General features: G+C 32.2%; 1 protein-coding gene across 4 annotated transcripts in view; it reads right to left on the minus strand.

Annotated features, from left to right (window-relative positions):
• Window positions 1-16,498, minus strand: part of LOC127861400 (carbonic anhydrase 2-like) — a 29,150-nt gene extending 12,652 nt beyond the window's left edge. For 2 of the 4 annotated variants that reach the window (XM_052399901.1, XM_052399883.1), the window contains exon 1: window positions 16,143-16,498. Coding sequence is in view for 2 of the 4 variants with exons in the window: in XM_052399874.1 (XP_052255834.1) it covers window positions 16,143-16,206 (64 nt within the window). In the remaining 2 variants the exon portion in view is untranslated. The remainder of the gene's footprint in view (window positions 1-16,142) is intronic. The other 2 variants (XM_052399874.1, XM_052399864.1) reach the window with 2 other exon arrangements.
• Between the last annotated feature and the right edge of the window lie 1,041 nt (window positions 16,499-17,539).

Consider the following 17,539-nt stretch of genomic DNA (forward strand, 5'->3'; position numbering starts at 1 on the left):
ATAATCTTTACGTTTGATTGGTGTTTTATTCTAACGTACCTTTATCTGTCGAAAAAGCGTATGTAAGCTACGTTGAAGATGCGTGCACCAAAAATTCCTTTATGATGCAATCATCAAAACATATTTCAATGAGAAAAGTTCTCAAAAACTAGGGCATTAGATCTGAGCCATCAATCGGCAAATCAATAAATAATTTGTTTAAAAAATAGATTGTTTCAACTGATTGTAATAGGCTTAAACAGTTATAAAGTTGTAAAAGATTATACATAGATAGAGGAAAATAAATAATAATGAAATAAGTATTACCATATAGAAAATTTACATCTTATTCGTCAATATATTTCAAAACGATGTTCTATATCTTAATAATGTTTCATTTTATGGCGGTCGGTGCACGCGATTACAAAAGTCTTGAACGAAAAAGTTTCTTTTACATAAATGACAAATTTTTAGTTTAGAAAATTCGATTTGACACGTAGAACATGTGTTAAGGCTGACGTTGATGCTGATCTGAAAGTAAAGTTGACCTGATAAAACGTTGAAAAAGTGCGAATAAAAACGCTTTACTGCATATTGCGAATAAATGTCAAAGATGATAGCAAACATCTGTAACATATCACACCAGGTGTAAAGTATAATATTAAAGTTGGACAATTAATCATTTCTATATCATATTACACACTTTATATTGCAGTTATTACATTTTACAAAAATGACTATAAGAATAGCAATGTTGTTGAAACAGCGCATTAAATTTAAACGGCAATCAATCACAAACACTTCAGGGCAACTTGATTATCGTGTATGTCAGTATTTACAAATTTGCCAAAATTGATGTCAAGGGTATCTTTTCGGGATTTTAGGATATCATATTTATCATAAATGACTAATTCTGTGTTGCCTGATAAAATGATGCATGTATAGACAATACCAGAAATCGATTACTCCCGGACTATTGCCCCTCGCGCCGCCATCTTGGTACTGAAGAACAATGCAGATACCTTTATGTTTGTATAGGTCCCTGAACAATAAAACGAATGACCCGATTTTAATAAATATATTGGAAAATTTAGATGGTTTCTGGTATCGGTACAATAATCATATAACAGTTTGTTTTTGTTTTTAAATAAATATCGTTATCAGGTCCCTCTGCATTGTTTAAGAGTCATAAAACCAGAGACAAAGATCTAAGTCTCTAATAAAACTCAGCATGAATTAGGCCTTTATTGTCATTTGACATGTTATTAGAAGGTGACGCATGGTATCTTGTCTTAATAACAGCATCTACATATGTGGAGATATATGGTGTCACAGAAATACCAATTAACACTTTTAACCCACCATTGGGACATCGTCTCCCACTGAGGGAATGCTTTCGTTCGTCAGTCGCAGATGGTGTTTTTTTACAATTAATTAATTTAATTAATTAAATTAATTGACAATCCATAATTACCGAAAAAAAAACATCACTGCGTTCGTGTTTTAATAGTTTATTTTAAATCTTAAATGTATAGTGAACATTTAAGAAAGAAATTAATACATTGACGGAATGTAGCGAACATTATTGGGACTATTTAAGTTTACGTATGGCTACATATGTGTCATGTTGAGCATTTTTATCGTAAATTTAGATTGTAGTAAGAAAACTAAAGTAAAAAAAAGCAAACAATTAGGTAAATATTTAGAACAAGACAAACACAGTTTGTCCAGGCTACATACTTTGATACTAACATTAGAATGGTATTTAAATGATAAATTAAAAATAAAGTTATGAGCAAAAGTAGATATTCACTTATCAATTAAAAAACCTGCCATGTTCTGACATCTTACACATTTTCCCTAATGAATATCCCCGGGACTAGTTATTATTCACAAAATTATTTTCCGGCTAGAGATGTTTGTTTGAAAGCGATTTTTATATAAAATATATTAATAAAAAACAACACAGTATTAGACTTAACCATATACTTTTTAATAAGAAAAGTTTGCCTCTACATGAAAACTTACAGAGTTTCGCTTATAAATATTTCCGGACCAATTTTAATTAAAATCACAAATTTTATTTCAGCTAGAGCTTTTACATTACCTTTAAATGATACTTGAATAAGAAATATTAATAAAGAAATAATAAATCTTTAGAAAAACAAAGATATGTACTATTCAATAAAAAAATTCTGTCTCGGTATTGAATCATATACAATTTCTTACTGGGTATATCTGGAACTATAAAAATTTTATAAAGAAATAATAATGTTTCAATCAAAGGCAGATATCTGATTTCCAAAGAAATTGTATATCTCGGACATAAATCTTTTAAAATTTCGCTTATTAACATCTGCGGAATTATTAACGCTAAAAATCACAAAGTTTACTTCAGACTGTGGAAATGACCTTTATAATTATCTTCGAATAAAAAAATTCTAAAAGAAATAATTGTGTTTTAAACAAAGGATTTCTTTTTTTTTTAATACAGCAAATCCGGCCTTAAACATGACGTGAAGAATTTGACAGATAACAGCGTTCTACATGTCACCCATGTAGAACGCTGTTATCTGTCAAATTCTTCAGTACCAAGATGGCGGCAGGGTCACGTGATAGCCAATATTGCGGCGGTCAATTTATCGAATCTGGGATTGTCTATGAAGTGATGGTTTGGAATCAATCTATTACGCTGAGTTTAAACAAATCTACAAATAATTGTCTTAAATTGAAATTGTTTTCAATTGATGCTGTATTTAATTAAGTAACCCCATAACTTTTTTTCAAATATTTAAAGTACCCTTGATTTTTGTCGGAATGACGCCGAGGCCTTGAATATTGAAAAAAGCTTTCCGAAACTTCTCGGCAGTCAGGGGACAACAAATAATGAAATTTTAACTTTAAAAAAAAAACATTTTATCATATGCTATTGGCTCTGCATAAATTAAGAGTGTTAAATTAGATATACAAAAGGTGAAAACAATAATTATAACGCAAACAATTCTGCTTAAGGCCTGATTGGTATTTACCAAAATATTATGAGACTTACGACTAAGAAAAAACTAAATACCCTTAGATGTTTAACACATTCTACGTGCTTAATGGGGTACTTTAACCACTTCTAAATACATTATTTGTTGATCTAGAACATTGCGAGGGATGGTCAAATAAGCAAATATGGTAGAATGTATATAAACAAACTTTTAAGGTCTATTGTATATCAGCGAATTCCTTATTCTCAAGTATAAGTATCCTCAGCATAAGAATACACATCGTGTATGACATTATTGCTGCTGAGTGGCAAATGTACAATAAAAAGATATATTTTAAATTTAAAAGCTGACTTCCGCTTTAGTATTTAGATTCAGTAAAATATGCATCCATTATAAAAATCATTCACAAAGAGAAAACGTTCAAAGTTTATATATAAACTTCAAATATAATGTATAAAATATGTAGTTATGCCTTCATTGTAGTATAAATTCAAACTGTACAGTCCTGCACTGGACAGCACTACGGTCAATTGCGACGCGATGATGAACAGCAGAAGAACAACGGTCATGTTTAAAGCAATAAAGAAGCAAGTCCTTAGTTCAGTTTCTACTTCAGGTTCCTTCCGACTGTGAATGGTTTCTCAAATACCCACTTCCTCAAAACATATCCAAGCAGTCGCAAACAGATATTTTTAGGAAACAATATTTGTCCTTTTGATTTCAACATTAAAATAATTAAACAAAAGTTAAGAAAAAATAATTTATTTTGCAGTTCCTCAACTTTACTCCAGTGTAATATCCTCAGCCTGCCGGTGATATTTTGTACTTTAAAAAATAAAACCTCTCAAGAGATAAAGCTTCTGATTCATTTAGTATTATTAGTATCATACGATGTTTTATCTGTTATATAAACTGCAATGCACAAATACAAGTATTCACTTATACCGCTACTTAACTCTTTCCCTCTCTCCTTCTTACTCTGAAAAAAGAAGACGATAATTTCAATATTACTTAGGCTATCGACGGATTGATCTAACACACGTTTTCCTAAAGGCAATACGTGCGAATGGCTGTTTTTGAACGACAATAAGCCATGTGTTTATTAGCCGAAAAGAACTTATGAAATTATGCATATACATTTCACGCTGCGTTAAACTGGGGTATTTCGAACGATCATTAAATTATTTTGTCATAGAGTGTTCTCGATTCGTTCGTTGAACTTTTAAATTTCCATCAAATCTGAGTGTATATTAGTTTGCCGATACCTGTGATGCATGTTACGGCCAAAAGCTAAACTTAAGTTCCACGAAAATGATATGAAGATATAACTGAAAACTAACATAAAAGGGCAATTTAATATGCAGTCGGCAAATGAGATATAATAAGGTTTACCTCAAATGCAAATCAAATACGTTTACAAAGATAAAAATAAATAGGACACAAAACATTCGATCGGTTCAAATGTATTCAGATTTAACAAGGGCTTAAGTTGCGAACATTTTCTGTTGCATATACGAGGATATTGCATTTATTATTATATTCCAGTGAGCGACTGTTATTAAAGTTGCTTGCCATGGGAAAGGACCTAAAGAGGGCAGCCTTTGAAAACCAAGAATGGAATAAATTATAGGTGTTCAAATTGAAACACTATACTAAAAGGGCCCCATTCGCAGATTTTGGCATGCATTGAAGTTTGACATGAAATGATTTATATTGATCATTGGATCTAAAAAGCTCCATTAAAAAAATCAAGAATAAAATTTAAAAAAAACTAACAATCAACAGCGCTGGGACCACTGACCCCTGGAGTCCTGGAGTAAATGTCTATCACTTAGACCACTCGGCCATCCGTAAACATACAATGAAGGATGTATATATAAACTTTATATAAGCAATCCACGTAGTTTCACAAATTATAACGACAACAACAGAACTCTCAAAATTATTCAATCTTTTCGCGTTGCAACGCTTAACAATTTTCAAGTTTTTAAATCGTCAAAAGATGCATATAATGGCTATTTAAGAGCATGGTAAGTGTTCTTACATGCAGTATTACTGTTTCCTCACAAATATCGTAACTAAAATAAAACTTTGCGAATCTGAAACAACCTTTTTTATTTCGTCAATTTACCAAAACGTGAAAAGGCCCCATTAACACAAAAATGTTGTGTGTTTTTTTACAATAACAATAGTGACAAAAATCCACAATAATGTATCCATGTCAAAATATGCATGGATATAAAATTCCGATTTAAATTCGTTTAAATTTAAACATATTAAAACATATTTGCAGGTTCAAAATATATAACATAATATAAATGTGCACATGATACGATGATAGGTAAGTGTTCATTTATTGAAATACAAGCATAAAGGATGCTTACGTGAGTTGTATTACATGCTTGAGTTTACCAAAGGGGACAAGGCAACATAAATCATGTAGTTATGGATGCTCATGCAAAAGAACCATTTTGTAATATCGTTCTTGTGCGGATTTGTTACATTTAAATACACATTATATGATAATGAGTTGTTATCACTGAAAGGTGATAATCTCGATCATGTGTCAAAAATATAAACAATCTTAACAGTAAATACGTGTGATATAGTTTCATATTTTCACACCTCGATGTGTAATCAAAAAGGGGTCGATCCGACACATCGTCTACATGTATAAGCGTTCTGTTATTTGAATGAAGCCTTGGACTGGCTGAAGTAAATGTATGTGTTTTCCTCGAGTAATTGTTGATTGTCTCCAGACTGCGGACTAAGGAAATATCGTTCGAAGTTGCGAGGTATGCATGATGTTTTTTATGTTTAACTCATAGTTCAGTTTGCAATAATCTAAATGAAGGCGAATGTGGTAGATCTCCGATTTCAGTTTGTCAATATTGTAATGCATATGCGATCTCGAGCGTTGTCTGTTCGTGAGTTATTGCTTTTTGTGGGCTTTGGCAAAAAATTTCAGACTCTTATTTTTGCTGATTTTTGTGAAATAATGCCATTATTACTGCGGAGCAAATAGCTGCAATAAAGATCAGCAAGTGTAAGGGTTGAAATGTGTTTAAATTAAGATCATTTTTCATCTTAAAACATATTTTCGTAAATTGGTTATAGATTCTCTCTTTGATCCGCCAGAAGACGGTAAGGGCTACAACATTTGGTTGTCCCTGTAAAGTCATTGCAGCCTCGTTTTGTTTAGCGTCAATTTGTTCGGTTCATTAGATATATGCGCACTTAACGTGCGCGATATAATAACGGATAAAAGAACGGAGGATCCGTTTTTCAAGCCTTGCAAGCCATAATGGAGATAGGTGATCCACATGTGTAATCATCTGAAAGGGTAATTTCAAGATGCTTATGCGATCTGACTTACTTAAAATGAACATCAAAATAAAAGTAAAAATATATTTGTCAAGGAATTGATTATAGACAGATCACTGTTCAATACTTTGCTAGACAACATATCGAAAAGAGCTATGGATCCTGGAGGGACATCCGAAGTGATAAAACCAGGGAGAACATGTATTCGAAAAGGCAACGCGTTGTTTCCAGCTAGGGATGTGGAAGGAACAAAAATCCAGAAGAGAGTCACTTATATCAAGTGGAGACAATTTAGATACAAGACATTGATACGATAGCCTGTCGAAATATGTATATTTAACACGCAAAACGGCTTAGATCTCCGTACAATCATTGAAAAAGAGATGTAATGGGGTGGTCATCCATTTGATCCCTCGTTTTAGAGACTTGGGCTTATTGAACCCAGGCCACTGTCATTCGAGCGTTCTTGTACGTATATTGCATCTTATGATCTGATTCTTAATGACAACTGTGTATATAACGGTACCAGCTGACTAAGAAAGGAAAGGATGAGAATGGTCGACACGTTCTTCTATTGATTGTTCACAGACGTAGACGGTCAGTATGTTTCGTTTCCTTTATTTTCTTTATCAATAGTTGTAAATATAAAAATTTGAGCTTTATCTAAGGAAGTTAAGACATTTTGTCAGTTGGAACTATGTCTTGGCAGTGATGTTGTATGAGTTGATTTGATATAATATACATTATTATCTTTTTGTTATGACCGGCTTTTGCTTAGGACAATGGAAGTAGTTTATTTTTGCGTATTTCGAAAGTTAATCACTTGACTTTGCGATTTAGTGCAATCGTTTCCGGTTCCGATTCATATTGTGAAGTTCATTATTCATCCTGTGTACGTCGATGGACCTCATATATAGTAGCATATTTGTAAGGAATGCTTGGCGAGGCATCAGATGAAATCATTTTGGACAATGTGTGAGTAACAATGTCCATGTTTTTGTCAGTTTTACATTTTCTATATGTCAGTTTTTAGCTAGATTTTGCATGAGCCGTTCCATATTTAAATTACACGCAAACGTATATGTGTCAGTCGGCGCATGCGCGATGACAAATGTAATTTGTCTGTGTGTGTGCGAATCGTTCAATCCATCCGATTGCTTAAACGCAGATGCAAACTTCATTGCCCGAGGACCGATCGACTCTGTGATAACATATGTTTAACATAAGCAATGTATTTAAAAATAAATTTATTCGTTTGTGAATCTTATTTTCATCAACTAACATTATCCTTCGCCGAACAATTGTGTCATGCATACAATCATGTTCTATTCGGCTTATCGATTTTTCCCCTTCGAAACAGGTGAGCAATATTTATAAATATTTTCTTCCCGTTGAAACGCTCTCTGTTTTCTTTATTTTGAACATTACATCATAATTTTTAATTTTCGCAAGTGTTTTTTTTTTCTTCGTCTTTTATCATTGATGGAATTAAAAGGAAATTAAAAAATCAAATATTAGGCGGATTAACATATGTTAGTTTGCAGCTTTACAATTAACTGAAATCCACGAAATTGGACCTTAAAAGGCTAACTTTGTATATTATATGACCTCATTTTTTATTGTAAGCAAATTTGTTGAAACTTTTGAAAGTAAAAATGAAAGTGGTATTTATGATTGATTGGTGTATTATTCTAACGTACTTGTATCTGTCCATTAAGCGTGTGTAAGCTACCTTGTAGATGCGTACACCAACAATTCCGTTATGATGCAATAATCAAAAAATACTTTAATGGGAAAACTTCGCAAAAACTAGGGCATTAGATCTGAGCCATCAATCGGCAAAGCAATAAATAATTTGTTTAAAAAGGAGATTGTTATAACTGATTGCAATGGGCTTTAACAGTTATAAAGTTGTAAAAGATTATACATCGAGAGAGGAAAATAAATAATAATGAAATAATTATTACCATATATAAAATTTACATCTTATTCGTCAATATATTTCAAAACGATGTTCTATCCTTAATAATATTTATCTTATGGCGGTCAGCGCACACGATTACAAATTCCTTGAACGAAAATGTTTCTTTTACATAAATGACACATTGTTAGTTTAGACAATTCGATTTGACACGTAGAACATGTGTTTAGGCTTACGTTGATGCTGATCCGGAGGTAAAGTTAACCTGATAAAACTTTTAAAAAGTGCTAATAAAAACGCTTAACTGCAAATGCGAATTAATGCAAAACATGATAGCAAAAATTTGGAAATACCTCACCAGTTGTAAAGTATTATATTAAATTTGAACAATTAACAATTTCAATATCACACTACATACTTTATATTTCAGTTATCACATTTTACAAAAAGGACTATTAGGATAATACTATTGTTGAAACAGCGCATTAAATTCAAACGGCATCAATCACAAAAACCTCAGGGCAACTTGATTATCGTGTATGTCAGTATTTACAAATTTGCCAAAATTGACGTCAAGAGTTAATTTTCGTGATGTTTGGATATTATTTATATCCTTAATTGACTAATTTTGTTGTGTCTGTTAAAATAATGCATGTGTAAAGTGATTGTTTTAATTTTGATTTTAACAAACAATACACTAGTTAAGAGTTATTGTATTTACTTTCTTAAATATTGACGCAATCAAAATACAGTCATACTGTAAACAACACGGAAACTAACGAATTGCATATTTTTATTGGTTTTGTTTTAAAATGGTTTTGGCATCAAATCAATACGCAGAGTTAAAAAAAAATATTTAAAAAAGATGTCTTTAAATTGAAATTGTTTTGATGCTGTATTTAAATAAGTTAACCCCATAACTCTTATTCAAATATATAAAGTGCCCTTCATGTTGTCGGAATGACGCAGAGGCCTTGAATATTGAAAAAAAAAGCTTTCCGAAACATCTCGGCAGTCAGGGGACAACGTAGTATGAAATGTTCACTTTATATATGTCCCCTTATGAAAAAACAATATTTTATCATATGCTATGCTCACAATAATTATAACGCAAACAATGCTACTTAAGGCCTGGTTGGTATTTACCAAAATATTATGAGACTTACGACATAGAACAAACAAAGACCCTTACATGTTTTACATTTTCTACGTGCTTAATTTTGGAGTTTTACTTAAACCACTTCTTAATACATTATTTATTGATCAAGAACAATGCGAGGGATCTTCAAATAAGCAAATGTGGTATAATGTATATAAACTAACTTTTAAGGTATATTGTATATCAATGAATTCATTATTATCAAATAAAAGTATTCTCCGAACGTGCTTCAATTAGGAATATAAATCGTTTGTGACATTTTTGCTTATGAGTGGCAAATGAAAAACTAAAAATATATGTATAAGTGCATAAAAGCTGACTCCTGCTTTAGTATTTAGATTCAGTAAAATGTGCATGCATTATAAAAGTCATACAAAAAGAGAAAACGTTTCAAGTATATATATTAAGTTCAAACAAAAGGTGGAAAATATGTATTTATGACTTCATTGTAGTAAAAATTTAAACTGTACAGATCCTGCACTGGATTGCACTACGGTCAATTGCGACGCGATGATGCACAACAGAAGAACAACGGTCATGTTTAAAGCAATAAGAGGCAAGTCCTTAGTTCAGTTTTTTACTTCAGGTTCCTTCCGACTGTGAATGGTTTCTCAAATACCCACTTCCTCAAAACATATCCAAGCAGTCACAAACAGATATTTTTAGGAAACAATATTTGTCCTTTTGTTTTCAACATTAAAATAATTAAACAAAAGTTAAGAAAAAATAATTTATTTTGCAGTTCCTCAACTTTACTCCAGTGTAATATCCTCAGCCTGCTGGTGATATTGTGTACTATTTAACAATCAAAACCTCTCACGAGATAACTATCTGATTCATTAGAATTTTAAGTATCCTACGATGTTGTATCTGCTTTATAATCCACGATGCACAAATACAAGTATTCACTTATACCGCTCGTTAACTCTTTCCCTCTCTCCCTCTTACTCTGAAAAGAAGATGACGATAATTTCAATATTACTTAGGCTATTGTCGGATTGATCTAACACACGTTTTCCTAAAGGCAATACGAGCGAATGGCTGTTTTTGAACGACAATAAGCCATGTGTTTATTAGCCGAAAAGAACTTATGAAATGATGCATATACATTTCACGCTGCGTTAAACTGGGGTATTTCGAACGATCATTAAATTATTTTGACATAGAGTGTTCTCGATTAGTTCGTTGAAGTTTTAAATTTCCATCAAATCTGAGTGTATATTAGCTTGCCGATACCTGTAATGCATGTTACGGCCAAAAGTTAAACTTAAGTTCCACGAAAATAATATGAATATATAACTGAAAACTAACATAAAAGGGCAATTTAATATGCAGTCGGCAAATGATCAAAAACGTTTACAAAGATAAAAATAAATAGGACACAAAACATTCGATCGGTTCAAATTTATTCAGATTTAACAAGGGCTTAAGTTGCGAACATTTTCTGTTGCATATACGTGGATATTGCATTTATTATTATATTCGAGTGAGCGACTGTTATTAAAGTTGCTTGCCATGGGAAAGGACCTAAAGAGGGCAGCCTTTTAAAACCAAGAATGGAATAAATTATATGTGTTCAAATTGAAACACTATACTAAAAGGGCCCCATTCGCAGATTTTGGCATGCATTGAAGTTTGACATGAAATGATTTATATTGATCATTGGATCTAAAAAGCTCCATTAAAAAATCAAGAATAAAATTTAAAAAAAAAACTAAAAATCAACAGCGCTGGGACCACTGACCCCTGGAGTCCTGGAGTAAATGTCTATCACTTAGACCACTCGGCCATCCGTAAACATACAATAAAGGATGTATATATAAACTTTATATAAGCAATCCACGTAGTTTCACAAATTATAACGACAAAAACAGAACTCTCCAAATTTTTCAATCTTTTCGCGTTGCAACGCTTAACAATTTTCAAGTTTTTAAATCGTCAAAAGATGCATATAATGGCTATTGTATTACTGTTTCCTCACAAATATCATAACTAAAATAAAACTTTGCGAATCTGAAACAACCTTTTTTATTTCGTCAATTTACCAAAACGTGAAACGACCCCATTAACACAAAAATGTTGTGTGTTTTTTTACAATAACAATAATGACAAAAATTCACAATAATGTATCCATGTCAAAATATGCATGGATATAAAATTCCGATTTAAATTCGTTTAAATTTAAACATATTAAAACATATTTGCAGGTTCAAAATATATAACATAATATAAATGTGCACATGATACGATGATAGGTAAGTGTTCATTTATTGAAATACAAGCATAAAGGATGCTTACGTGAGTTGTATTACATGCTGGAGTTTACTTAAGGGGACAAGGCAACATAAATCATGTAGTTATGGATGCTCATGCAAAAGAACCATTTTGTAACATCGTTCTTGTGCGGATTTGTTACATTTAAATACACATTATATGATATTGAGTTGTTATCACTGAAAGGTGATAATCTCGATCATGTGTCAAAAATATAAACAATCTTAACAGTAAATACGTGTGATATAGTTTCATATTTTCACACCTCGATGTGTAATCAAAAAGGTGTCGATCCGACACATCGTCTACATGTATAAGCGTTCTGTTGCTTGAATGAAGCCTTGGACTGGCTGAAGTAAATGTATGTGTTTTCCTCGAGTAATTGTTGATTGTCTCCAGACTGCGGACTAAGGAAATATCGTTCGAAGTTGCGAGGTATGCATGATGTTTTTTATGTTTAACTCATAGTTCAGATGCAATATCTAAATGAAGGCGAATGTGGTAGATCTCCGATTTCAGTTTGTCAATATTGTAATGCATATGCGATCTCGAGCGTTGTCTGTTCGTGAGTAATTGCTTTTTGTGGGCTTTGGCAAAAAATTTCAGACTCTTATTTTTGCTAATTTTTGTGAAAAAAATGCCATTATTACTGCGGAGCAAATAGCTGCAATAAAGATCAGCAAGTGTAAGGTTTGAAATGTGTTTAGATTAAGATCATTTTTCATCTTAAAACATATTTTCGTAAATTGGTTATAGATTCTCTCTTTGATCCGCCAGAAGACGGTAAAGGCTACAACATTTGGTTGTCCCTGTAAAGTCATTGCAGCCTCGTTTTGTTTAGCGTCAATTTGTTCGGTTCATTAGATATATAATGAACAGAATATAAATATATAGAATATAAGCCTTGCAAGCCATAATGGAGATAGGAGATCCACATGTGTAATCATCTGAAAGGGTAATTTCAAGATGCTTATGCGATCTGACTTACTTAAAATGAACATCAAAATAAAAGTAAAAATATATTTGCCAAGGAATTGATTCGAGACAGATCACTGTTCAATACTTTGCTAGACAACATATCGAAAAAAGATATGGATCCTGGAGGGACATCCGAAGTGATAAAACCAGGGAGAACATGTATTCGAAAAGGCAACGCGTTGTTTCCAGCTAGGGATGTGGGAGGAACACAAATCCAGAAGAGAGTCACTTATATCAAGTGGAGACAATTTAGATACAAGACATTGATACGATAGCCTGTCGAAATATGTATATTTATCACGCAAAACGGCTTAGATCTCCGTACAATCATTGAAAAAGAGATGTAATGGGGTGGTCATCCATTTGATCCCTCGTTTTAGAGACTTGGGCTTATTGAACCCAGGCCACTGTCATTCGAGCGTTCTTGTACGTATATTGCATCTTATGATCTGATTCTTAATGACAACTGTGTATATAACGGTACCAGCTGACTAAGAAAGGAAAGGATGAGAATGGTCGACACGTTCTTCTATTGATTGTTCACAGACGTACGCGGTCAGTAAGTTTCGTTTCCTTTATTTTCTTTATCAATAGTTGTTAATATAAAAATTTGAGCTTTATCTAAGGAAGTTAAGACATTTTGTCAGTTGGAACTATGACTTGGCAGTGATGTTGTATGAGTTGATTTGATATAATATACATTATTATCTTTTTGTTATGACCGGCTTTTGCTTAGGACAATGGAAGTAGTTTATTTTTGCGCATTTCGAAAGTTAATCACTTGACTTTGCGATTTAGTGCAATCGTTTCCGGTTCCGATTCATATTGTGAAGTTCATTATTCATCCTGTGTACATCGATGGACCTCATATATAGTAGCATATTTGTAAGGAATGCTTGGCGAGGCATCAGATGAAATCATTTTGGACAATGTGTGAGTAACAATGTCCATGTTTTTGTCAGTTTTACATTTTCTATATGTCAGTTTTTAGCTAAATTGATTTTGCATGAGCCGTTCCATATTTAAATTACACGCAAACGTATATTTGTCAGTCGGCGCATGCGCGATGACAAATGTAATTTGTCTGTGTGTGTGCGAATCGTTCAATCCATCCGATTGCTTAAACGCAGATGCAAACTTCATTGCCCGAGGACCAATCGACTCTTTGATAACATATGTTTAACATAAGCAATGTATTTAAAAATAAATTTATTCGTTTGTGAATCTTATTTTTATCAACTTACATTATCCTTCGCCGAACAAATGTGTCATGCATACAATCATGTTCTATTCGGCTTATCGATTTTTCCCCTTCGAAACAGGTGAGCAATATTTATAAATATTTTCTTCCCGTTGAAACGCTCTCTGTTTTCTTTATTTTGAACATTACATCATAATTTTTAATTTTCGCAAGTGTTTTTTTTCTTCGTCTTTTATCATTGATGGAATTAAAAGGAAATTAAAAAATCAAATATTAGGCGGATTAACATATATTAGTTTGCAGCTTTACAATTAACTGAAATCCACGAAATTGGACCTTAAAAGGCTAACTTTGTATATTATATGACCTCATTTTTTATTTTAAGCAAATTTGTTGAAACGTTTGAAAGTAAAAATGAAAGTGGTATTTATGATTGATTGGTGTATTATTCTAACGTACTTGTATCTGTCCATTAAGCGTGTTTAAGCTACCTTGCAGATGCGTACACCAACCATTCCGTTATGATGCAATCATCAAAACATACTTTAATGGGAAAACTTCGCAAAAACTAGGGCATTAGATCTGAGCCATCAATCGGCAAAGCAATAAATAATTTGTTTAAAAAGTAGATTGTTCTAACTGATTGCAATGGGCTTTAACAGTTATAAAGTTGTAAAAGATTATACATCGAGAGAGGAAAATAAATAATAATGAAATAAGTATTACCATATATAAAATTTACATCTTATTCGTCAATATATTTCAAAACGATGTTCTATCCTTAATAATGTTTTATCATTATGGCGGTCAGCGCACACAATTACAAATTCCTTGAACGAAAATGTTTCTTTTACATAAATGACACATTGTTAGTTTAGAAAATTCGATTTGACACGTAGAACATGTGTTTAGGCTTACGTTGATGCTGATCTGGAGGTAAAGTTAACCTGATAAAACTTTTAAAAAGTGCTAATAAAAACGCTTAACTGCAAATGCGAATTAATGCAAAACATGATAGCAAAAATTTGTAAATACCTCACCAGTTGTAAAGTATTATATTAAATTTGAACAATTAACACTTTCAATATCACACTACATACTTTATATTTCAGTTATCACATTTTACAAAAAGGACTATTAGGATAATACTATTGTTGAAACAGCGCATTAAATTCAAACGGCATCAATCACAAAAACCTCAGGGCAACTTGATTATCGTGTATGTCAGTATTTACAAATTTGCCAAAATTGACGTCAAGAGTTAATTTTCGTGATGTTTGGATATCATATATATCCTTAATTGACTAATTTTGTTGTGTCTGTTAAAATAATGCATGTGTAAAGTGATTGTTTTAATTTTGATTTTAACAAACAATACACTAGTTAAGAGTTATTGTATTTACTTTCTAAAATATTGACGCAATCAAAATACAGTTATACTGTAAACAACACGGAAACTAACGAATTGCATATTTTTCTTGGTTTTGTTTTAAATGGTTTTGGCATCAAATCAATACGCTGAGTTAAAAAAAAATATTTAAAAAGATGTCTTAAAATTGAAATTGTTTTGATGCTGTATTTAAATAAGTAACCCCATAACTCTTATTCAAATATATAAAGTGCCCTTCATGTTGTCGGAATGACGCAGAGGCCTTGAATATTGAAAAAAAAGCTTTCCGAAACATCTCGGCAGTCAGGGGACAACGTAGTATGAAATGTTCACTTTATATATGTCCCCTTATGAAAAAACAATATCTTATCATATGCTATGCTCACAATAATTATAACGCAAACAATGCTACTTAAGGCCTGGTTGGTATTTACCAAAATATTATGAGACTTACGACATAGAACAAACAAAGACCCTTACATGTTTTACATTTTCTACGTGCTTAATTTTGGAGTTTTACTTAAACCACTTCTAAATACATTATTTATTGATCTAAAACAATGCGAGGGATGGTCAAATAAGCAAATATGGTATAATGTATATAAACCAACTTTTAAGGTATATTGTATATCAATGAATTCATTATTATCAAATATAAGTATTCTCAGAACGAGCTTCAGAATTAGGAATATAAATCGTTTGTGACATTTTTGCTTATGAGTGGCAAATAAAAAACTAAAAATTTATGTATAAGTGCGTAAAAGCTGACTCCTGCTTTAGTATTTAGATTCAGTAAAATGTATATGCATTATAAAAGTGATACAAAAAGAGAAAACGTTCAGAGTATATATATTAAGTTCAAACAAAAGGTGTAAATTATGTATTTATGACTTCATTGTAGTGAAAATTTAAACTGTACAGACCTGCACTGGACAGCACTACGGTCAATTGCGACGTGATGATGCACAGCAGAAGAACAACGGTCATGTTTAAAGCAATAAAGAAGCAAGTCCTTAGTTCAGTTTCTACTTCAGGTTCTTTCCGACCGCGAATGTTTCTCAAATACCTACTTCCTCAACACTTCTCCATGCAGCCGCAAACAGATGTGTTTTATCAAACTATATTTGTCCATTTGTTCACAATATCAAAGTAATGAAAACAAAAGTTTAGGAAAAAATAATTTCTTTCGCATGACCTCAACTTTACTCCAGTGTAATATCCTCAGCCTGCCGGTGATATTGTGTACTATTTAAAAACCAAAACCTCTCCAAAGATTACTATCTGATTCATTAGTATTTTAAGTATCATACGATGTTGTATCTGCTTTATAATCCACGATGCACAAATACAAGTATGCCCTTATACCGCTCCTTAACTCTTTCCCTCTCTCCCTCTTACTCTGAAAAGATGATGACGATAATTTCAATATTACTTAGGCTATCGACGGATTGATCTAACACACGTTTTCCTAAAGGCAATACGAGCGAATGGCTGTTTTTGAACGACAATAAGGCATGTGTTTATTAGCTGAAAAGAACTTATGAAATGATGCATATAAATTTCACGCTGCGTTAAACTGGGGTATTTCAAACGATCATTAAATTAGTTTGTCCTTGATGGTCCAAGAAAGATTCGTTCGTTGAACTTTTTAATTTTCCATCGAATGTTGTGTAGATTAGCTTGCCGGTCACTGTAATGCATCTTAAGGCCAACAGTTAAACTTAAGGTCCACGAAAAAGATACGGAGATATAACTGAAAACTAGCATAAAAAGGGCAATATAATTTATGCAGTCGGCAAATGAGCAATAATCGAAGGTTAACCTCCAATTCAAATAAAAAAACGTTTGTAAAGTTAAAAAAAATAGGACATGAAACGTTCGATCGGTTCAAATATATTCAGATTTAACAAGAGCTTATGTTGCAAACATTTTCTGTTGCATATACGTGGATAATTAATTTATTTTCATATTCTTGAGAGCGATTGTTATTAATATGCTTGTCATGGGAAATATCCTAAAGAGGGCAGCTTTTTAAACCAAGTATGGAATATATATAGGATCTGTCACGAGTTGTCATATCATACCATATTTCATTATACGAGTTCAGAAATTTTGTTAGAAAGCGAGCCTTTGGCGAGCTTACTAACGAATTTCCTGGACGAGTTTAATAAAATATGGTATGATATGACAAAGAGTGTCAGATCTGTTTGATCACATGCTTTTAAATGAGCAAATTAAATAAATATTTATGCAAACATAATGATAAATCCCAAATATTGTTTACATTTCGTGACGTCATTTGACGTTGCGACGTCATTTC

The sequence above is a fragment of the Dreissena polymorpha genome, chromosome 1, assembly GCF_020536995.1.
Source record: "Dreissena polymorpha isolate Duluth1 chromosome 1, UMN_Dpol_1.0, whole genome shotgun sequence".
NCBI lineage: Eukaryota > Metazoa > Mollusca > Bivalvia > Myida > Dreissenidae > Dreissena > Dreissena polymorpha.